Raw genomic sequence first — 23,903 nt, forward strand, 5'->3', positions numbered from 1 at the left:
CTAAAGAGTGTATCATATCCCTAAAAAGCAAGAAGCAAAAAAGTAATTGTTTTTAAAACTAAAAAGAGTTTAGCATATCCCTAAAAAACATGAAGCAAAAAAATTACTTTTTTTTAAAACTAAAAAGAGTTTATCATATCCCTAGAAAACATGAAGCAAAAAAAAGTAATTGTTTTTAAATCTGAAAAGAGTTAAGAATATTCCGAAAAAGCATCAAGCAAACAAACTACTTGTTTTTAAAACTAAAAAGAGTTTAGCATATTCCTAGAAAACATGAAGCAAAAAAAAGTACTTATTTTTAAAACTAAAAAGTTTAGCATATCCCTAGAAAACATGAAGCAAAAAAAGTACTTGTTTTTAAAACTAAAAAGAGTAGCATATCCCTATAAAACATGAAGCAAAAAAAAAGTACTTGTTTTTAAAACTAAAAAGAGTTTAGCATATCCCTAGAAAACATGAAGCAAAAAAAAAGTAATTGTTTTTAAGACTAAAGAGTTTAGCATATCCCTAGAAAACATGAAGCAAAAAAAGGTGCTTGTTTTTAAAACTAAAAAGAGTTTAGCATATCCCTAGAAAGCATGAAGCAAAAAAGTACTTGTTTTTAAAACTAAAAGAGTTTAGCATATCACTAGAAAACATGAAGCAAAAAAAAAGTACTTTTTATTAAAAATAAAAATAGTTTATAGTATCAATAGAAAGAATTGCGCAAAAAAAGTACTTTTTTTTAAAACTAAAAAGATGTTAGAATATCCAGATAAAAAATGAAGCAAAAAAAAAGAAATTTTTTTTAAAACTAAAAAGAGTGTAGAATATCACTAGAAAACATGAAGCAAAAAAAAAGTACTTGTTTTTAAAACTAAAGAGTTTAGCATATCACTATAAAACATGAAGCAAAAAAGTACTTTTTTTTAAAACTAAATAGTTTAGCATATCCCTAGAAAACATGAAGCAAAAAAAGGTGCTTGTTTTTAAAACTAAAAAGAGTTTAGCATATCCCTAGAAAACATGAAGCAAAAAAAAAGTACTTGTTTTTAAAACTAAAAAGAGTAGCATATCCCTATAAAACATGAAGCAAAAAAGTACTTGTTTTTAAAACTAAAAAGAGTTTAGCATATCCCTAGAAAACATGAAGCAAAAAAAATTATTTTTTTTAAAACTAAAGAGTTTAGCATATCCCTAGAAAACATGAAGCAAAAAAGTGCTTGTTTTTAAAACTAAAAAGAGTTTAGCATATCCCTAGAAAACATGAAGCAAAAAAGTACTTGTTTTTAAAACTAAAGAGTTTAGCATATCCCAAGAAAACATTAAGCAAAAAAATGTTCTTGTTTTTAAAACTAAAAAGAGTTTAGCATATCCCTAGAAAACATGAAGCAAAAAAAAGTACTTTTTTTTAAAACTAAAAAGAGTTTAGCATATCCCTAGAAAACATGAAGCAAAAAAGTACTTGTTTTTAAAACTAAAAAGAGTTTAGCATATCCCTAGAAAACATGAAGCAAAAAAGTACTTGTTTTTAAAACTAAAGAGATTTTATCATATCCCTAGAAAACAATAATCAAAAAACTACTTGTTTTTAAAAATTAAAAGATGTTATAATATCAATAGAAAGCAAGAAGCAAAAAAAAAGCAATTTTTTTTAAAAATAAAAAGAGTGTAGAATATCACTATACAGCATGAAGCAAAAAAAAGTACTTGTTTTTAAAACTAAAAAGAGTTTAGCATATCCCTAGAAAACATGAAGCAAAAAAGTACTTGTTTTTAAAACTAAAAAGAGGTTAGCATATCCCTAGAAAGCATGAAGCAAAAAAAGTACTTATTTTTAAAACTAAAAAGAGTTTAGCATATCCCGAAAAAACATGAAGCAAAAAAAGTAATTGTTTTTAAAACTAAAAAGAGTTTAGCATATCCCTAGAAAACATGAAGCAAAAAAATACTTGTTTTTAAAACTAAAGAGTTTAGCATATCCCGAGAAAGCATGAAGCAAAAAAGTACTTTTTTTAAAATCTAAAAATAGGTGATAAAATAACTATAAAGAAAGAAGCAAAAAAAAAGTAATTTTTTTTAAAAAAAAATAGATTTTAGAATATCACTATAAAAAATTAAGCAAAAAAGTACTTTTTTTTAAAAATAAAAAGAGGTTAGCATATCACGATAAAGCATTAAGCAAAAAAAAGTAATTTTTTTTAAGACTAAAGAGTTTAGCATATCACTAGAAAACATGAAGCAAAAAAAAGGTGCTTTTTTTTAAAACTAAAAAGATTTTATCGTATCACTATAAAGCATGAAGCAAAAAAAAGTACTTGTTTTTAAAACTAAAGAGTTTAGCATATCCCTAGAAAACATGAAGCAAAAAAAAGTACTTGTTTTTAAAACTAAAAAGAGTTTAGCATATCCCTAGAAAACATTAAGCAACAAAGTGCTTGTTTTTAAAAATAAAAAGAGTTTAGCATATCCCTAGAAAAAATGAAGCAAAAAAAAGTAATTGTTTTTAAGACTAAAAGAGTTTAGCATATAACTAGAAAAAATGAAGCAAAAAAAAGGTTCTTGTTTTTAAAACTAAAAAGAATTTAGCGTATCCCTAGAAAGCATGAAGCAAAAAAAGTAATTGTTTTTAAAACTAAAAAGAGTTTAACATATCCCTAGAAAACATGAAGCAAAAAAAGGTGCTTGTTTTTAAAAATAAAAAGAGTTTAGCATATCCCTAAAAAACAAGAAGCAAAAAAAGTAATTGTTTTCAAAATTAAAAAGAGTTTAACATATAACTAGAAAACAAGAAGCAAAAAAAGGTTATTGTTTTTAAAACTAAAAAGAGTTTAGCATATCCCTAGAAAACATGAAGCAAAAAATGTAACTGTTTTTAAAACTAAAAAAAGTTTAGCATATCCCTAAAAAATATGAAGCAAAAAAATTACTTGTTTTTAAAACTAAAAAGAGTTTAGCATATCCCTAGAAAGCATGAAGCAAAAAAAAGTACTTGTTTTTAAAACTGAAAAGAGTTTAGCATATCCCTAGAAAACATGAAGCAAAAAAAGTACTTGTTTTTAAAACTAAAAAGAGTTTAGCATATCCCTAGAAAACATGAAGCAAAAAAAGTAATTGTTTTTAAAACTAAAAAGAGTTTAGCATATCCCTAGAAAACATGAAGCAAAAAAAAGTACTTATTTTTAAAACTAAAGAGTTTAGCATATCCCTAGAAAAAATGAAGCAAAAAAAAAGTACTTTTTTTTAAAACTAAAAAGAGTTTAGCATATCCCTATAAAACATGAAGCAAAAAATTACTTGTTTTTAAAACTAAAAATAGTTTAGCATATCCCTAGAAAGCATGAAGCAAAAAAATTACTTGTTTTTAAAACTAAAAAGAGTTTAGCATATCCCTAGAAAACATGAAGCAAAAAAAGGTACTTGTTTTTAAAACTAAAAAGAGTTTAGCATATCCCTAGAAAGCATGAAGCAAAAAAAGGTACTTGTTTTTAAAACTAAAAAGATTTTAGCATATCCCTAGAAAACATGAAGCAAAAAAAGTAACTGTTTTTAAAACTAAAAAGAGTTTAGCATATCCCTAGAAAACATGAAGCAAAAAAAGGTGCTTGTTTTTAAAACTAAAAAGAGTTTAGCATATCCCTAGAAAACATTAAGCAAAAAAATTAATTGTTTTCAAAATTAAAAATAGTTTAGAATATCCCGAGAAAACATGAAGCAAAAAAGCGCTTGTTTTTTAAAATAAAAAGAGTATAGCATATCCCTAGACAATATGAAGCAAAAAAGTGATTGTTTTTTAAAATTAAAAGAGTTTAGCATATTCCAAAAAAGCATGAAGCAAAAAAGTACTTGTTTTTAAAACTAAAAAGAGTTTAGCATATCCCTAGACAACATGAAGCAAAAAAAGTACTTGTTTTTAAAACTAAAAAGAGTTTAGCATATCCCTAGAAAGCATGAAGCAAACAAATTAATTGTTTTTTAAACTAAAAAAAGTTTAGCATATCACTAGAAAATATAAAGCAAAAAAATTACTTGGTTTTAAAACTAAAAAGAGATTAGCATATCCCTAGAAAGCATGAAGCAAAAAAAAGTACTTGTTTTTAAAACTAAAAAGAGTTTAGCATATCCCTAGAAAGCATGAAGCAAAAAAAGTACTTGTTTTTAAAACTAAAAAGAGTTTAGAATATCCCTAGAAAACATGAAGCAAAAAAAAGAAAGAAAGAAAGCAATATCTCACCAAACTTTGCATGTCAATTTGAAAGTTTCCTTCTTCATCAAGAGTAACAACTGGACCTTTTTCTACTGGTAGTGATGGCTCAGAACTGACATCGTTTTTGCATTCAACTGTCACAGTTTTCGTGGTTTCTTCATGTGTTTGATTCGTTTCTAATTCTTTTTCTTTCATCGTCTTTTCATTTCTTTTATCAATCTTTGGTTTTAATTTACTGTAAGAAGAAAAAAGATAGAGAAAGAAGATAAGACTACTCATAAACTCATTTCCAAGAACAGTAGAGTGCTAAGTTATACTTTGCTTAATGCCCTAGGAATTGCCATGCTATTTGCTTAATGCTCTAGGACCATACTATTTGCTTAATGCTTACACCTTTTGAAAGAGAGTTAGTATCCTCTCACACCTGTACTTCCTAGGTACCTTTCCAAACAAAGTGATAAAAAAACATGTCTAGCAACTTCGTTCATCTTGATAGTGTATAAGGTTTGAAACCTACACCCGAGATACTACAGTTTGACATGCACATTGCAAAAAAAAGCGAACAGTACGAACGAGGATTCCCCACACAAGTTTGTTTCAAGTCCAAGTTTTTCAACCAGACTGTTTTTGAGCCAACATCTGTTTTTAGGGGTCCAATCAGAGACATCGGAGCTTGCTCAATATACGATAACTCGACTGGTGATTGGTTAAAAATAAAAGGAGTGATTTTTTATTCGTCCTTGATATTTTGTATAAATGCTCATACCTTACAATTAAATTTTCATTGATTTAACATATCATGGATATTACACTAAATATTATTAAATTTGAAGCAATGGATACATCAATTTACAATGCGAGTACAGTTTACTAAGTTTCTTAATTTATTTCCAAATAAAATCATTTTACCACTCCACTAGTAAATTCAAATTTCAGGGGAACATAGCCCCCCTCACCTCAAACAATACAACTCCTACAATATGATGAATATAGTCGTTAGAAAACGTAAAGTAAGTTCTTTTTTCTATTATTTAAACATAAATCCCCCCTCCTATGTGTACGAGTTTATTTCCTTAGTTTTAGTTATTTTATTCGAAATGTCCTTTTTTCCCTTATCAAAAATCTTTTTTCCGTTCTAAAACCACATGTGTTTAGAATTACAGAAAGGATCCTTTTTTGAAACCAAACTTAGCACGGTCGTGTTATCACATATTAATAGCACATGTTTATGGAATAGCAGCAAGGGTTTTCCATGACAAAGAGATAAATTGTATTCTGGTCTAATTAGACGAGAGATATTCTACTTTTAATTGTATTCCATGATTAAGAGGGTTTTATAAAAATATAAGGCGAGGGGAGGGGAGGGGAGCAATGTATTAATTCTAACACCTTCATTGCGAGGTGAAAAAACAAACTATTTCGTAACATGGAAAATAAGGGGAGGGCAGAGCGGGGACTCTTTGTGTAGACTAATTTTTCTTCTGTTAAAAAGGGGATTCGTTTTTTCCATACTAAATTTTTTCTTATTTTTAAGGAGGAAAATTACTACAATTAATATCCTCCTCAAAAGAGGGCTAAGGCAAATGGCATTACTCAAATGTAACAAGTGGAGATAACTGGCCCATCGGAAACCACGCGAATACAGTCTGGTCAAAAACAGAAAAGAGAATGGGCGGCTGCTCACAGGATGGTGAACCCCGCTGGCTCATCTATGCAAGAAACGGACATCACCGCCCCATCCGACACACAAGCACAGTTTGAATTTGAAAATGTATGTATTTTTATCTAATGTACTTTACGTTATTGCTATTACAAATAGTAGATTTTTAAACGAGTAGATTTGCAGGAAAAGGAATCTGATCGCTATTTTTTATGGATGACTAGATTTATAGAAAAAAGAGTCAATTTTTTTTAATGAGCTATTAAGACAATTATTGAGTTGATTTTTTTTTACCATATTTTATTGCTATTAGTAAAACGTTGCGATGTGTGTGTGCGCGTGCGCTTGTGTGTGAACGTGTGTACGCATACGTGTGTGTGTGTGTGTTAGTGTGTGCGCATACGTGTGTGTGTGTGTGCGCGCGCATGTGTGTGTGCGTGTGCGTGTGTGTTATTAACAAAATTGTAATTTATTATGCATTTGTTTGATAAATACGAATTCAATTAAGAAAAAATAAAAAAACAACAACATTAAACGAGTAGATTTGTAGGAAAAGGAATCTGATCGCTATTTTTTATGGATGACTAGATTTGTAGGAAAAAAAGAGTCAATTTTTTTTAATGCGCTATTAAGACAATTATTGAGTTGATTTTTTTTACCATATTTTATTGCTATTAGTCAAACGTTGCGATGAGTGTGCGCGTGTGTGCGCATGTGTATGTGTGCGTGTGCGCGTGTGTGTGCACGTGTGTGCGCATACGTGTGTGTGTGCGTGTGTGTGTGTGTGTAAATGTGTGCGTGCGCGTGTGTGCTATTAACCAAATTTTTAAATTATTATGCATTTATTTTTTAAATATTCCAACAAACAAAAATTTGTGATTTATTGTGAATTTGTTCTGTGGATATGACTCCAATTAAGAAAAAAAACAACATTGAACAAGTAGATTTGTAGGAAAAAAAGAGTCAATTTTTTTTAATGAGCTATTAAGAAAATTATTGACTTGATTTTTTTTAACCATATTTTATTGCTATTAGTCAAACGTTGCGATGTGTGTGCGCATGTGTGTGTGTGTGTGTGTGTGTGCATGTGTCTGTGTGCGTGTGCACGTGTGTGTGAACGTGTGTGTGTGTGGCATTGTGTGCGCATAAGTGTGTGTGTGTGTGAGTGTGTGCGCATGTGTGTGTGTGTGCGTGTACGTGTGTGTGTGTGCGTGTGTGTTATTAACAAAATTTGTAATTTATTATGCATTTGTTTTGTAAATAATGCTATAAGCAAAAAATGTGTAACTTATTATGCATTTGTTTGATAAATACAAATCCGACTAAGAAAAAAAATAAATAGTGTGCTATAATTGTGATAAGACTTTCCTCAAAGAAAAAAATATTTTTATAGATCTGACTAAGAAAAAAAATAAATAGCGTGCTTTAATTGTGATAAAACTTTCCTCAAAGAAACATAAATTGTTTGATAAATCCACCTAAGAAAAAAGTAGTGTGCTATAATTGTGATAAAACTTTCCTCAAAGAAAAAAAAATCAATCCATTCATTTTCTAGTTTCAGGGGGAAGCTACGAAAACAACTGCCTTTCCTGGCCCAGGACTTCAGAATATCATGGGCAATTGTCCCCTCTCGCCGGATGATGTTAGTGAAGGTACGTCATTTAGTATCCCCCTGGATTTTCAATTTACAACTGAAGAAATGGACAGTCTTATGCAAATTGTTGGACCTAATGTTTCCGGGGACATTTTTGACGATGACTTTACTATTAGTGAATTGATTCCTCTGCAAAATAGGTGCAGGACATGAAAATAGTGTCTCGTCACCGGAACTACGTGAATTTTATTTGTTAGAGTCTGCTCTAGGTCACTTGCAAACACATAGGGTAGATTTCAATCCCCCCGAGGAAAACCTGGTTGACGGGAGTGTCATTTTAACAGACCCTGTAAATGTTCTTCATTCCTAAATCGACCGAACTCGAGCACTTATTGAGATTCAGATTCAGAAATGGGGGGGGGGGTGAGGGAGGGATTAAGGCATCGGTAAATCAAAAAGTTTATTTACAAAAGGGGACATCTGGGGACATTTTTTATTTCCATTTTTCAACTGGTAATCAAACTTTTTACCCTGGTCTAAATGAATTTGAGGATAACTTTTTCAACTGGGTTAATAAATTGATATCAACTTTGGACACATTTAATGAGAGGGGGAGTGGGTCCACCATTTTATACATTGAACACATGGATCTGATTCTCAGTAGATTTAAAAAAAAACTTTATTTTAAGGGGGGGGTGGGTTAGTCGACAAATAAAATGCCACGCAGATTTGTCGGCTACAGGGAAGGTTCAGGGTTTCGGATTTGACACGGGGCTGCAATACTTTAAATATGCATTTTAGCAGCAGCCAATAAAACATTAAAAAAAGATTCAACAATGAAAAATCTCGACAGACTTGCACGTAACGGTGGAGAAAATTTCCCTAAAGTAAATTTTGAATGTTTAGAGAGGAAGTATCCGGTGTCCATAAAAGAAATAAACATATTTGAAAAAGCGAATGGAAATCTTGGGATAGGGGTGGTTGTTCTCCAGTATGACACAGAATGTGTAAATGGGGGAAAGAAATCAAATAAAAAAGAAATTTTATATTCAGTTAGGAGACCGTCGGTATATAATGTTAAAAATTGGGTTTGGGTTATCTACGAGCCCCCCAAAGATGTAAATTCCTATGGTCATTTTTTCCCCATTACGGCAATAAGTCGACTCTTATCTTAAGACGTGAAGAAAGGGGATCATCTATACTGCCCCATGTGCCTTTCCTCATTTTGAAATGAACAAACATTGACAGATGACATGAGATATTGTATTATTCATGGCAATCAAAGGATAGAAATGCCGGCAGAAGGCAAGAATACTTTACAATTTAAAAACTTCCAAAATTACCTGCTACAGGTTGATAAAGTATCTTTAGCTTGTGAATCAAGACTGTTGGAGCTATCTGACCAATCAAGACCAAAAACAGTCAAGGAACACAAACTAGTTGCGTTTTCCTATGCGCATGCTCGTCGCAATTCCAATAATAAAATGCAGCTGGAAGTTTTTTTGGCTACGGATGAGGAGGGTAGCATGGGGAAGTTATTGGTGTCTTTAATAAAAACAGCGAACGGTGCAATTTCACGATTTCGTCACACCAACTACCCAACGTCATTATCAGATAAGGAGCAACGGGCACTAGAAAAGGGGACAATTTGTTGGGTTTGTAGGAGTGCTCTTGCCCCAACAGACGCGGTCCAGGATCACAATCATCTTATTGATCCCAATTCAACGGGGAAAAGTAACTTTCAGGGGTGTACTCACAATTCATGTAATTTAGAAATTAAACAGCAACTCTTTCTTCCGGTTTTTATACATAATTCTAACTACGATCTGAAGTATGTGCTACCAGCAATGGCACATCTTCAAAGAAATGGAACAGTGGATGATGCATGGGTGATAGACAGCTTTTCCTACAAAATCATTCCTAAATCATCGGAAAAGTTGCTTGTTTTGGAATTTGTGGAGATTTGTTGAAGACGACTTTGAGTACACGAATAAAATTCACTTTTTAGATTTCTACAGTTTTTTTCCCTAAATCATTGAGCAAATTAATTCAAGTCCAGAAAAACGATGACGGCTGCAACGCTTTCCCCCTTCTCAAGCAAAAATTTCCAAATGATTTACATGATTTGTTGACGGTCAAGGGCATCTATCCCTATGATTATTATTGTCTTGTCGAGATTTGCCGAAAACGTTATTCCATCGATCAATTCATTTTACGACAGGCTACACGATTGTAGATGAATCCCCGATGAATACAGTTTTGCTATACAAGTGTGGACAGAGGGAGGGTGTAAAAATGCGTTTGACTATTGTAAACTGTATTTTTCGAGTGATGTGTTAACTTTGTTAGACATACGGACAAAATCTATGGAGAATTTAATTTTGATTTAGGATATTATTTTTCATCTCCTCATCTGGTAATGGAACTCATCCTAAAAATTAGCGGGGAAAAAATCGGGCCAATCACCGACATCGATCAGCACCTGTTAATCGAGAGGTTAATGAGGGGTGGATACGTTTTTCACGGGGATCGTATCTTGGAAACTGATACAACTGGAGAGAAGACAGGGTCAAAATCGGATGCAGTTTTCCTTGATATGAATTCTCTCTACTCTTCGGCCATGTCCCATTATGCGCTACCCTGCGATGACTATAAATGCTTCAATGACCCTTAAGCTCCCCATTTCCCCAACATTGACAGTGTTGAGGAGAATGGGCCGGTTGGATAGTTTTTTGAAATTGATTGGGAGATACCAGCTGAGCTTCACGACTCAGTAAAGGATTTTGTTTTTCCATGCATCAATAGACCTGTGAATAAGGACTCTTTGAGCACCGGCAATAGGCGTTTAGTCGAGGTGGACGGATTACATTGGTCACCTTCAAAACAAAAACATTGCCGACCTTCTGCCGAAAAAAATATTGCTGTACATCATGTGGCTTTAAAATGGATGTGCAACAACGGTTTCAACGTCACAAAGGTTCATAGAGCCCTTCAGTTTAGCTAAAAACCCTATCTGAAAACGTTTGTTGACACCTTTGTCAAGAAACGTTCTGAAGTACAAACGAAAGCCGAAAAAGAAATTTATAAGCTCATTTTGAATTCGGATTTTGGTAAAATGTGTGAGTGTTCGCAATAGGAATCGTTGTGACGTCGTGACCGATCCCAAACAATGTGCTCGAATTATTGCCGATCCAAATTACACTTCCTTCACAATCATTGGCCCGGACATGGTACTATTGAATAGAAAAAAGAAGCATTGTCCTGAATAAAAATATTGCTGCAGGCAGTGCGATCTTGCAGATGTCTAAAAAGCTCATGTTGCAATTCTACTACTATGTGGCTAGGGCACAGGAGCCGGAGAAGTTGCAATTAGAGGCCTGCTACCGGGACAGACTCTCTGCTGCGAAAAGTAAAAAATCCAAACGTACTTGAGGCTTTGGTGCACGGTGAAATCATCAGATCGTAGATGGACTAAACGAATTGGAGTGGGTTTTACCCAAAGCTAATAAGACGTAGGGTGCCAAATCAGCTTTTAGTTTTTTAAATCAGAAACGGGAAGTTACATGATTTACACTGGTATGTTTGTAAGTCCGAAGGTGAAGGTATACAGACACACGACGAGGAAATCAAGAAACGTTGCAAAGGAGTACCCACGCGCTATGTGGATAAGAATTTCGACATAGACATCTATAGGAATTGTATTGTTCAAAATACAATTCCACGAGCCAAAATTCTGGCAATTCGTTCACTCAACTACAGGAACTTTACTGTAAATCTAGAAAAAATTGCCATGAGTACCATTTCCGACAAGGTCTATGTTTGTCAAGACGGTGTGACTACCCTCCCCCTGGGACACTATTTAACTTCCGACCGAGCCGAATGTGTTAGCCATAGGGAAAGTCTCGGTTTGAGTAAAGTCCAATAATTTTTTCACAAAACCTTGGGGGGGGGCTCGCGGGGGGGGGGGGGGTAGGCCTCGCAGCCCGGGGGGACTCGCGGCCTGGGGGGGCGGCCGCCAGGGGGGCGCGCCGCCACTACCAAAGTTATCTTTTTTTTACTTAAAGCAGATTTTTTTTTGTGCTTTTGTAAATATACATGTTGCATTGAAAACAAAAAGTGTATTTTTCTTTGTTTTCTGTAAAGTGCTGTTTATAATACAAGAAATACGATTCTTTATTGATTTTGTTCTTGAACAGACTAGTAGTAATAGGGGAAATTATTTAGTCATTAGACAACTATAGTCTACAGTTAGTTGTCCAGGTGAACTGTTGAAGGGAAAATGTATCAATTTAAAACACCATTCAGATCGTTTCTGTGTGGACCGTCAATGTCAGGCATAACAACACTCTTAACTAAAATAATTAAAAATTACTATAAAATGTTTGCGGAAAATCCGTAAAAAAATCTAAGATTGCTATAGTATTTGGCAGGAGTCAAACAATAAAATAAAAGCAATTTGCACAGCGGGATTGGTGCAGCCACAAATCATAGAGGGACTTGATGGTTTCAACATTATTGAACCAAACTCTTGGCTGATTATTGACGATCTGGCTGAATCTATTGAACAATGGTCCCAGGAAATACTGCAATTGTTCAGCGTTCGCTCTCATCATGAACAGATTTCCATTACTCTGGTTCTACACAATCTCTTTCACCAGAGCAAATGTATGCGAACACTTGCATTGAACTGCACCTACTATATCATCTTCAGAGTTGTTCGTGATTCTAGCTTGCTATTAACTCTAAATAAACAAATCTATTCAGGCGCTCCCAAATTTCTGCTATCAGCGTACAGTCAGGCAACTAATAAACCCTAAGGCTGTATCCTATTAGATTTTAATCAAAATACACTCGAGGATTTGCGTGTAGTCACAGATATTTTTGACAATGAAATTAAAGTATATCTCCTCGTGAACACAAAAAAGGCTATTAGTTGCTATCATGACATTTAAGAAACTACATGAACATATGCATTTATTTTCCGTTCGAAGCACTTCAGCACCCTTACTTAGGAAAGCCATACTCAAACAGGGTATTGACAATTATTTCAATAATCTAATATCTAAACTTTATTTAAATTTGAGTGAGGGCAATGTTCAACTGCCAGAAGTAGTTAAGCAACAGGCAAAGCAACATCGTTCCATTGTACGTACATTGGCCTCTAAAAACAAAGGAAAGAATTTTAAAAGGAAACGACTTCTTCAGGCGGGCGGTAGCTTTTTCACACTTTTACTACCGATAATTGCAGGACTTGTAAACAGTTTTCTCTAGATGACAAAACCCTATAAATTGACTCCAATAGAACTCGCTCTCTCACCCGTGGAACACTTTGAGGACAATCTGAGTAAATTCATTGACAACGAGAATATTGAGGATGATAAACTGCTTTTACTTCAAGATGCACTTCGCCGAGAGGACAAACATAAACCCTATCGTGCGAAGGCCAGTGATATTGATCACAAAAAAGAAACATCTCCTCAGGAGTCTGCTGCTGCTGCTGCTGCTGGAACACAATTAAAAGAGGAGTATCTGGAATAAATTTTATTTAAAATTGGAAATCTAATGCCCCACTCATATCGTGAACAAAGTAAACGACTCATAACTTATCTCATGGAAAGTGGTCAAGATCATATTCAAGTCGATAGCAATGGGAAACAGATTATAATTCAAGGCAAGCGCTATAATCTACTCGATTTAATCTATGATATGATTACAAATCGTAAATGACTATTATCATTTGACGCTCATCTATACAACTTTCTAAATACATTAAACTTTCCCAAAAATCTTATTAGAAATAAGCAAATTCTAAAAAAATTCAATGAACATGTACTCTTGTCAACACCATTATAATATGAACATGAAAAAGAACAAGAAGATTTTAAATCAATTTTGGAAAATACTAGCACACATAGTGGAAACTTGACAATAAGGAGGAGCAGCAGCACACCATTGATAGCTAGAAACAAGCGAAGACGTATCAAGTCAACGTCACCGAAACAACCACCAATCACCAGTATACAAAAGAGTAGCGGACGTTAAACTACACGTTTACACAAGAAATGGTGGAAGTTCTGAAGGGTGTTTATGAAAATATTGGCGAAGTGCGGAGTTAAAGTTCCCCCCCCCACGCATTCCAAAGTCACTGGTGTTCACACTAAAAGTGTACAAGACTATCTACATAATGAATAAAGTTACACTCTGCATAGAAATCATAGACTTCGTGCTAATCATTATCGAAAAACTATAGCCTTTTCCCCCTTGCATATAATGCAAGCAGATCTCCCAGCTCTTGATGAGATTCAAAGACGTCACATCACACCATACAAGTACATTCTACTTGCGGTAAGTGTTTTTAGTCGATATGCATATGCCATTCCATTGCGATCAAAGAGAGGCGTTGAAGTTGCTCAGGCCATTGAAAGCATTCTCGAACAGGATTCGTATAAAAAAATTCAAACGGATCGCGGTAGTGAATTTGTTAATCCTCATGTTTCAAAAGTACTAGCGAAATATAATACACTGCTCTATCATAGTCAAAGCCCTATAAAGGCTGCATTGGCCGAAAAATTGATAAGAACTATTCGACTTTCAATTTCAAGATATTGTGCATTGAAAAATACATCTGCTTTTATTCATGATTTAGATAAAATCATGTTGATTTATAATCAACGACCTCATCGATCATTGTCCAATTCATCCCCAACAGAAGTTCATCATTCTGACCATGACACAATTGACACTTTTCTTAAACAATATTCGGATGAAACTAGAGTCAATACCAATAAATTCGATGTTGGTGATACTATTCATAGTAAAAGGACAATTAATTTTTTTAAAAAGGGGAATAACCAGGGGTACACAGAAATTTTTAAAGTAGCAAAAATCATAAATACTAAAACCATAACTTATTGGTTGCGTAATACAAAAGATAAAGAAATTCTCGGCGGCTTTTATGACTATGAACTAGAAAAAGTTAAAAATAATAGAGAAATCTATCAAATTGAAAATATATTAAAGACTCGTACTCAAAGGGGTAAGAAACAGTTACTTGTTCGGTGGCTAGGATAAAACTCTGATTTTGATTCTTGGATCAGTGTTGAAGATATTGACAATGCCCAATCATTTCGATGTAACTTTTATGTCCAAAGTTTCCGATCCTCTCTACAACGACTTGAATAAGACAAGTGATTTTTGGACGAAACTCTCCCCCGCTATCAAATTTGACGGTGCGTATGAAGTGGCTCTTGTCATAGACATAGACATAGGTTTATTAAGATCGAACAGCGTAGCCATGGCTAATTTATGTCGTCTTTACAACAATATGGAAAAAAATACAAATAACACTATAATAACACTATAAGAACACTAACACGTGAATACAAATAACACTAAGTCTTGTTGTATGCTTCTACGAAAAAGGGGACAAACGTGTTTTTGTAGCGGTTGGTCCTGAAGACCGGGGGTTGTAGCTTCGACTGGTATCTGGTTCTTTGGTTAACAGGAGCATCGGGTGGGAGGATCAGTCTGTGGTGGGGCGAAGATTGACTTGCCGAGGGACATGATCAGTGATAATCGTCTGTCGCTGAGAGATTCAAGGTTCAGTTCTTGCAAGAGTTTGTTGTAGTCGTCACTTCTGTTACCAACGATTATGTTAACAGCTCGTTTCTGCAAAGATTCAAGGTTATCGCAAAGGTAGTGGGTGCTCTGGACAAAAGGTGCCCAGACAGCGACGGCGTATTCGAGTAGAGGTCTCACATACGTAATATAGGCATTTTTTAGGCTTTGAGTGTCGCAGCCAAACCTGCGCATCAGGACTAGGGTCTGAAGTGATGCATTGCCAGCCTTAATAACCTTCTCCACGTGTTCGGTGAATATGCAGTCCATCGATAATGTGACTTGCGGGAATTCCAGATCACGTTTTAAGGGGAAAAACCTGAGGATTTTGAATTATCTGCATTCAGTGTCAGCTTGTAACGTTCACAGTCCTCAGAGAAGGATGCCAGAAGGGTCTCGCTGAACTGATTCTCAAAAATACCTATGACATCCTGAGAAAGGATCGTGTGTATGATATAAAAGCTATACCATTCGATTGGTCACTCTTTGTCGACTATGAATGGGTTGAAGCACTTAAATCTAGCGAACATCTACATGTCAAATTGAAATATATTGAATATGATGATATGAGAGATTTGTGTCGTGCAATCAATAGAAAAATCTCATATCGTAGGAATGGTACATTCTATTATAATTATTCATTGGAACACGATAGGATTTACATTACCTCACATGTTGATACTGAAATAATTATTCTCAATGATAATCTGAGAGACATTCTTGGCCTTAAACAGAATATGATCAATGGGAAAATTGCTGGCACTGTTTACGGCATGGATCAAGTTATTTTTGCTGATTTTCCACCTGGTTTCGCCTCGGATCTTGCATATTTCTCTATGCATCTTTTGTGGAAATATCGAGAATTGGTAATTCAAATGTCCCCCTCCTACGTGTTCTTGAACGAAAAACAACCCATGAATTTAATCATCACTTAATACAAAGCATCTTCAGTATGTTCCTGTAAACACTTCGTATTTGGAACTCTGTCAGTTAACACTAGGAAGTGAATTGGGTGATCCTCTATCAATAACAAAAGGCTTAGCAGTGATTAAGTGTCATTTTTGAGCCATTTTTTGCATGACCAGCAACAGCTAGAATGAACAATAGAACAATTCCTTTTGTTTACCCCGATATTGATTCCTATGGTAGTGTTCTGAGTCCACATAAATTTGGCAATAGGTTGGACTTCTATAACGGACGTACTACAATGTCTGCCTATGATCTTGGTAGCTGGTTTGCGAGGCTATTTCGTTCTGCACTACCCCTTGCCGGAAAATATCTTGTACCTGCTGCATCAAATTTTGCTGCCTCCAAACTACAGGACTGGGGGTCGGGCAAGAATTTCAAGGAGTGTTAAGGAAAATATTAGATCTTCAGCAAGAGCCGTTGGTGAGCAATTAAAATCTCGGCAAAATGGGGAGGGATTGAAAAGGATGCGTGCACGTCATTCACTCATCAGTCTCCACCCAGGCGGGAAGTGAAGGACATCAGCAAGGACTTTGAAGAATAAAAAAAGGAAGACCAATAAGCAGAAAAAGAAGAAAAAGAGTGTTAGATCAAAGAAGGATTTCTTCTCTTAAGACGACTTATCTCCCCCACAACGAATCATATCCATCATTCAGCTCCTCATTGAATCTATTCAATGCTGAAATGTTGATGTCAGTGTCAAGTATGGTTATTATAAATAATTTCATCCCCAACAACCCCTCTCGGAAAATACGGTCATCAACATTTATTGATTTAAATGTTGCGGTGAAGAAAAAGTCAGATAATACAACTCCGACTGTTGTCGACGGTCTCTCCTACGAAAACTGTATTCTACACAACCTATTCAAACAAATTAATGTATTTATTAATGGAACTTTGGTGAGCACTATCAATAATTTATCCAACTATGCAAGCTACATACAATTTATGATGATGACACCAAAGGCATACAAGGAGTTGAGAGGACAATCATTGGGCTATGAATATCGATCAGGTGTTGATACTGACGGTGAGTTGATTACTGCAGTGAGCCAGGAGTATCATCTGGTTGGAAAATTAAATCATGAGATATTCAATATATCTCAATGGTTACCCCCCAATATCAAAATTGACATAAAGTTGCAACTAGCCCCATCGAATTTCATTTTGAGAAAAACACTTCCTGCAGCACCCGATGCAAATGTCATTATTACATCGGCAATCCTCCACGTTCGAAAACAACAGGTTATGAGCTCTGTTGCATTGAGAGTAGAAAAGCTAAGAGCCAATGGCAACAACATTAAACTTCTTGTGCCCCATACACTCACCAATCAACCTCACATTGTCGCCGGTTCTCATTGCTATAGCAATTCATCATTTATCAATGGCGAAATCCCATCAAAATTGCCTATGGCCTGTGTGAAGAGTGGCAGTATCGTTGGATCCCGGACTTAATCGCTCAATGATTTTAATTGTCTTGGTCTATATAGCCTTGTGTGCAAAGCGAATGGTATTCCACTGTACACTCTATTTTTTGACAGAAAGTCCAATAGAAGTCTGTACAAATTGACCATGCAATCCCTAGATCATGACTCTCAACTATTTGAAAATGGAATAACCGATTCAATGTTTTCAAAAAATCATGGGGCAATTGTTTTGGACTTGTCGGGGACTCAGGGTATGAGCATAGTACGAACAGGTAATGTACGTTTAGAATGTACATTTGCCGATGCTTTGACTGAGAGTATCACGCTAATATCACTGAGTCAATTTGAAACCTATTGGGAGATCACACCCGACGGCAGTGTTCTACTAGACCTAGCACCATGAAGACAAACCAAATAATCAAGGTATTTAATATGGATCCATACATGTCTCAGTACAAGTCCTACTGTATACCTTCGGACTTCGTGGAGGAAAACCAAGATGTTAACAATATCCTAATCATTGTTCATAGCAGTACATCAGCTTTGAAGACTTGTCATTGGCTAGGCATCTTTCAAACAGCGAGTAGCATTGAATTTTTTTAGCCTCTTGGCTTATCGTATAAATTCTACACTCCATACATCAGAAACTTTACTGAAAGCAGTGGAGAAACTATTATTGAAGATCAATGAAGGGTAGAGGGTTTAACGACTAAGACATATGGTTTTCGTGCACTGCTCTTTTTCATATTTAGATGTCGTACCTATACCTACAAACAGTTTATTGACATATACGTTTACTTACCTCAACTGAACGACTTTCTTGTGAAGAATATAAGTACAAGCAGGTTTAATATTAATTTTACTGCCCTACGAATAAAATATTCTAAAAATGTATGTGAAATTGTTTATTAACAAAAATATTGTATGTACATGATAAAAACGATTTTTCTACTCTTTAGATTTCATCTTCTACTGGGTATTTGTCGACAACAACTAATGCAGGTAGATTATCCGAATTCAGAGTATACTGACCCTGATGTACTGCAATGTCAGGGTCACATTTTCTACAGTAGAGTGTAACTTCACTCTTGTCATATCTCTTTGTATAGTCAATGATACTATTCTCATTCATTGTATAGAATTCACATGTTTCAATTTGTTTATTTGAAGTAATGTCACATACAATGTCCTCAAGTGGTGAATAACATTCCCTCACAGCCAAATAAAAATCAGTGGGCTTATAATCATAGTAGTCATTGTCTTCACAACGATGGCAAAAAAATCAAATTCTTTTGTTGTTCCAACAGTTGCATCACTGATCCGATTCCTCCTTCCAGAATAGTCTAAAACCACGATGATACCAATCTCTTAGCAATTAACTAAAATCATGCTTAGGATTCTTTCCAATCTTAACGGGATGTGTATTCTCCCATTGATTACATCAATCATAGTGGCAATTGGAGCATAGGTACCCTTTAGGATGAAATTCACACACCTCTTCATGACAGGAATTACAACCTTTAATTTTTACAGTATATCCTCTATGTAATTTACACGGGTTGCATAATCTACACTTTTCATCATACTCATCAATCATTGTGCAATTCTCACATGATGACCAGCTGCTCAGTGTGTACATACATAGTGGGCAAGTATGGAACTTTTTTTCATGCGTTGACACTCTCACTACCACAATGATACTGAGCTATCAGCAACAACAAATTGTGTGGGATAGAGAGAGAGAGAGAGGAGTGAATACCTCCACTGTCTCTGATTGGCTACTAAAAAACGGATGTTGGCTCAAAAAACAGTCTGGTTGAAAAACTTGGAGTTGAAACAAACTTGTTTGGGGAATCCCCGCTCATACTGCTCGCTTTTTTTTGGAATGTGCATGTGATACTGTAGTGTCTCAGGCGTAGGTTTCAAACCTTATACACTATCACGATGAACGAAGTTGCTAGACATCTTTTTTTTTTTTTTTATCACTTTGTTTGGAAAGGTACCAAGGAAGTACAGGTGTGAGAGGATACTCACTCTCTTTCAAAAGGTGTAGAGCATTAAGCAAATAGTATGGTCCTATTGCATTAAGCAAATAGCATGGCAATTCCTAGGGCATTAAGCAAAGTATAACTTAGCACTCTACTAAGAAATATATCCAAAAAACATCTTGGGCTATTACCCAAAGAATTACTCCTTTGTTGTAAGAGCGAATTAGACGCTTCAACATGATTGGCGAGTATTGTGTTTATTAAGTGATTGTTAATCAAGTGAGCTAGCTTACAACTGACAATTAAATTAAATAATGATTATCAGCAAATTGTTTGGTTACTAATTTATATTAAATTTATTAAATTATTTATTAAATATATTAATATTTATCAAAAAATATTAAATCTATATTGAACATTGGAACATTAGTAAATTACTACTTCATAATACAAGCAATGTGTTTGCTTTGTGTTTGCTCCTAACCTCATGTACAAGAACTAAATTAGAAAAATAGTTTGAGGGCTATTGCCCAAACAAATATCCCTCCTCTGTGGCAAGACAGAATTCGAAATTTAAAAACACACTGAAGATTAGTATGTGAATTAAGCAATTTTTAATCAAGTAGGCTAGTTTACAACTGACAACGATACTGAATCATTTGTATCGGCAAATTGTATCTGACACTAATTTACAAGACATTTTGCAATAAGGATTGGAACATTAGTATACAATAATTTATAAAACAAACGATGTTTAATCATAAGCTCATGTACAAGAATTATATCCAAAGAAGTATTTTGGGGGCTGTCCCCAAATAAACGATGTTTACTCATAAGCTTGTGTACGAGAATCATGTCCAAAAAACATTTTGGGACCTGTTGCCCAAACAAGTATCTTCCCTCTGTTGCAAGAACAAATTAAAAATTTTGAACATATTGAAGATTATTCTGAGAATGCCCTGATTCTTAATTAAGCAAACTAGTTTGCAACAGACAATGATACTGGATCATTATTATCAATTAAATAAAAAAAATACAAGTTTATTAAACTGAAAGTAAGGAGCGACATTAAAACTTAAAATGAACAGAAATTATTCAGTATATGAAAGGGGCTGTCCCCTCCTCAACACCTCACTCTTTACGTCAAAGTTTTTTATTGTTCTAAAAAATAGAGTTGTGAGAAAGAGTCAAACCTTAGCGTAAAGAGCGAGGCCTTGAGGAGGGGGCAGCCCCTTTCACAAACGGAATAATTTCTGTTCGTTTTAAGTTTTAAAGTCGCTCCTTACTTTCAGTAAAAAAAACTTGTTTTTTTTATTTAATTTCTGAGCGTTTTTAAATTAATGCAGGTTTTTCTTTTGGCTCACCGTACATGAATAATTAAAAAAACATTTGCATATAATTTTATTTTTTTTGGCTAAATGGTTTTCTCGAAAATTGTACAATATTATTTACGAACGTTTTTAATAAATAAAATTAACTTACGAATTAACTTACGTGACGAACTTCTATATTCGTATATTTTTATTACGTATATTAGAAGGGTTCATCCCCCTAGTTAATATCTCGCTCTTTACGCTAAAGTTCGAATCTTTTCCCAATTCTTTAAAAATGACCCCTTAATCTCAAAGGACGTCAATTAGAATAAATGGCTCTTATGAAAGTACTAAAAAAACTTTAGGAGCGTAAAGAGCGAGGTATTGACTAGGGGGCGAACCCAATCATATACGTAATAGTTTCTGTTCGTTTTAAGTTTTGATGTTGAAAAGTTTTCAGTTGAAAACTTGTTTTTTTTATATTTAATTTCTGATATTTTTTTAAAATAATGCTGGGAGACCCGACGGCCCCTTCATAGCAATGTTCCTTCCCCTATGAAAACTTCTTCCATGGAAAGAACCTCCCAAGTAAACCCCGCCCCCCCCCCCCACTACCAGAAAAAATTCCCCCTGGAAACGTCTGTATACTTCTCAATAACCAACACTATATGTAAACATTGGGCAAAGGTCATAACTTGCAGCCCTTCCTCCGGGGACTGTGGGGGATTAAGACATAGTTAAAGACAAAGACATAGTTATTAAATTTTTCAACCATGCTGAACAAAACGGCTATCTCAAAATTTTGATCGGGTGACTTTGGGAAAAAAGAGCGTGGGAGGGGGCCTAGTTGCCCTCCATATTTTCGGTCACTAAAAAAGGGCACTAGAGCTTTTAATTTCCGTTTGAATGAGCCCTCCCGCGATATTCTAGGACCACTGGGTCGATACGATTACCCCTGGAAAAAACCCAAATGATCACGCCTCTGTCATGTTTCTTCTGGCAAAAAATACAAAATTCCACATTTCTGCAGATAGGAGCTTAAAACCTCTACAGTAGGGTTCTCTGATACGCTGAATCCGATGATGTGGTTTTCATTAAGGTTCTATGGCTTTTAGGGGGCGTTTCTCTCTTTTTTTCAAAAATAAGCCAAATATTCTCAGGCGCGTAAATTTTGATGGACAAGACTAAACTTGATGAAACTTATATATTTGAAATCAACATAAAAATATGACTCTTTTGATGTACCTATTGGTATCAAAATTCCTTTTTTTTAGAGTTTCGTTTACTATTGGGCCAGGTCGTTCCTTACTTACAGTTCGTTACCACGAACTGTTTGATCAGTTGTATCTGTCACTAATTTATAAAACAAATGATATTTACTCATAAGCTCATGTACAAGAATTATATCCAAAAATCATTTTGGGGCCATTGCCAAACACCTATCCCTCCTCTGTTGCAAGCACGAATTAAAATGTTTAAAACATATTAAAGATAATTGTTTGAATAAACTGATTTGCACCGCACTTTTCATACAGCCTACTGTTTCAAATACAGTCAATCAGTTGGGTACCCAGAACAATCCCTGGGCAATTTCTCTGAAAAACATCTAGCAAATCTTTATCCGCTTTTTGGAGCGCCCACACTTCAGAACCATATTTGACCACTGTCATCACTACTTCCGATATTCTAATCTTGGTTTGCATAATTACCTTCCTATTCTTCCAAACTTTATTCAACTGTAAAAAAAAAAAAAAAAAAAAAAAAAAAAAAAAAAAAAAAAAAACCACTGAGCCTTGGCTATTCCACTTTTAACATCTTCACTGCTCCCTCCGTCTTTATTAATAATACTAACATGGTAAGTGAAGCTGTCCACTTGATCCAACTCGTTACCCAATTTCACCTTTTCATCTTCTCTTATTCATAGAATAAGCGACTTAGTCTTCTTAATATTAGTTTTCAAACTTATTCTAGCACCCTGAACTCGCAACATCTCTAAAAGCTCATTCATTTTGCTCACGCTTTCATCTAGGATGCATAGATTATCAGCATAATCTAAGTCCAGGAATGTTTTTCCTCCCTATTTGATTATGTGTTCTAATATTGCCGTTCCTGTGCTCCTTAAGACAAAGTCCATCGAAATAATCCATATAAAGGGAGTAGAACACAACCCTGCTTAGCTCCTGATTTAAAAACGAAACCAACTGCTAACCTCATTTCCTACCTACCATTTATTATCTATGAATCAAAATCCTACGCGAATGCTGTGTCGTATACTAGGCTAAATTTCCTCGAGGGACGCCAATCCTTAAGTGCGAATAGAGTTGACCAAAAGATCCCCAGTCTTGCGGGTGCCCCAGCAGGACCGAAACAGCCCCTTGTAGAGGCCGTTGTCCAGGAATCTGGATTTTACGCCCTGTCACACTTGTCCTTCCATAGAGGATCCTCCACGATGGTGTTTTGAGTCACCATGCAACTTAACTCAATGCTGGGAGAAGGTATGTAACTCACGGGACCTGTCCATACACCGGTGGACCCTGCTGAGTGTATATCCCAGGCGACCTTTTCCACCTCCATCTGTATTTACGACTCCCGAGCGAGGATGCCCCAGTTTCTATTATGGACCCCCAGGGACAGGTCTGCCTGTGTCCGCGCCTCCCATAGAGGTACCCTACGCATCTGTACGGTACTCCCATATCAGCCACCGGGGGAAGCGCTGAGTGGTCCTGGGGGAGCCACTACTGAGTAGTAGTCTCTCTTGGGAATTTTTTTTCTGTGCAGGGATTTGTTATTGCATTTTTTTTAAAACGGAGACACAACACAACTTTCCTGCAATCAAGCGTTGCCAATCTAGCTTTATTTAGAAGAAGAGAGTATGGAGAAGAAGTAAGAAGAAGTAAGAAGAGTAAGAAAAGTAAGAAGTAGTAAGAAGAGAGTATACATTACCTTCTTTGAAGATTATTCGTAGGGCTCTTTTTTTTATGGATTATATTTTATCTGTTTCTTCCCGGGGGTGGTCAGGTTGCCAAACCGGGCAAGTATATTCAAGATGAGGAGGGATAAAGGAAGTAGGCCTACAATTAGCGCTATCTACCAGAATCTGGAATTTTCAATCAAGGTTGTATCCGATCACCATTAATATGGACCATTCTGAT

At 35.1% G+C, this 23,903-nt stretch overlaps 1 protein-coding gene across 4 annotated transcripts in view; it reads right to left on the bottom strand.

The window, feature by feature from the left end:
- Positions 1-23,903, bottom strand: part of LOC148944093 (uncharacterized) — a 394,466-nt gene that overhangs the window by 26,425 nt on the left and 344,138 nt on the right. For all 4 annotated transcript variants that reach the window (XM_089100726.1, XM_089100725.1, XM_089100723.1 and 1 more), the window contains exon 4: positions 4,214-4,421. In XM_089100726.1, the coding sequence (XP_088956852.1) occupies positions 4,214-4,421 (208 nt within the window). The remainder of the gene's footprint in view (positions 1-4,213; positions 4,422-23,903) is intronic.

The sequence above is a fragment of the Artemia sp. Qi Xiang Cuo genome, chromosome 14 (genome assembly GCF_049724085.1).
Source record: "Artemia sp. Qi Xiang Cuo chromosome 14, ASM4972408v1, whole genome shotgun sequence".
Taxonomy (NCBI): domain Eukaryota; kingdom Metazoa; phylum Arthropoda; class Branchiopoda; order Anostraca; family Artemiidae; genus Artemia; species Artemia sp. Qi Xiang Cuo.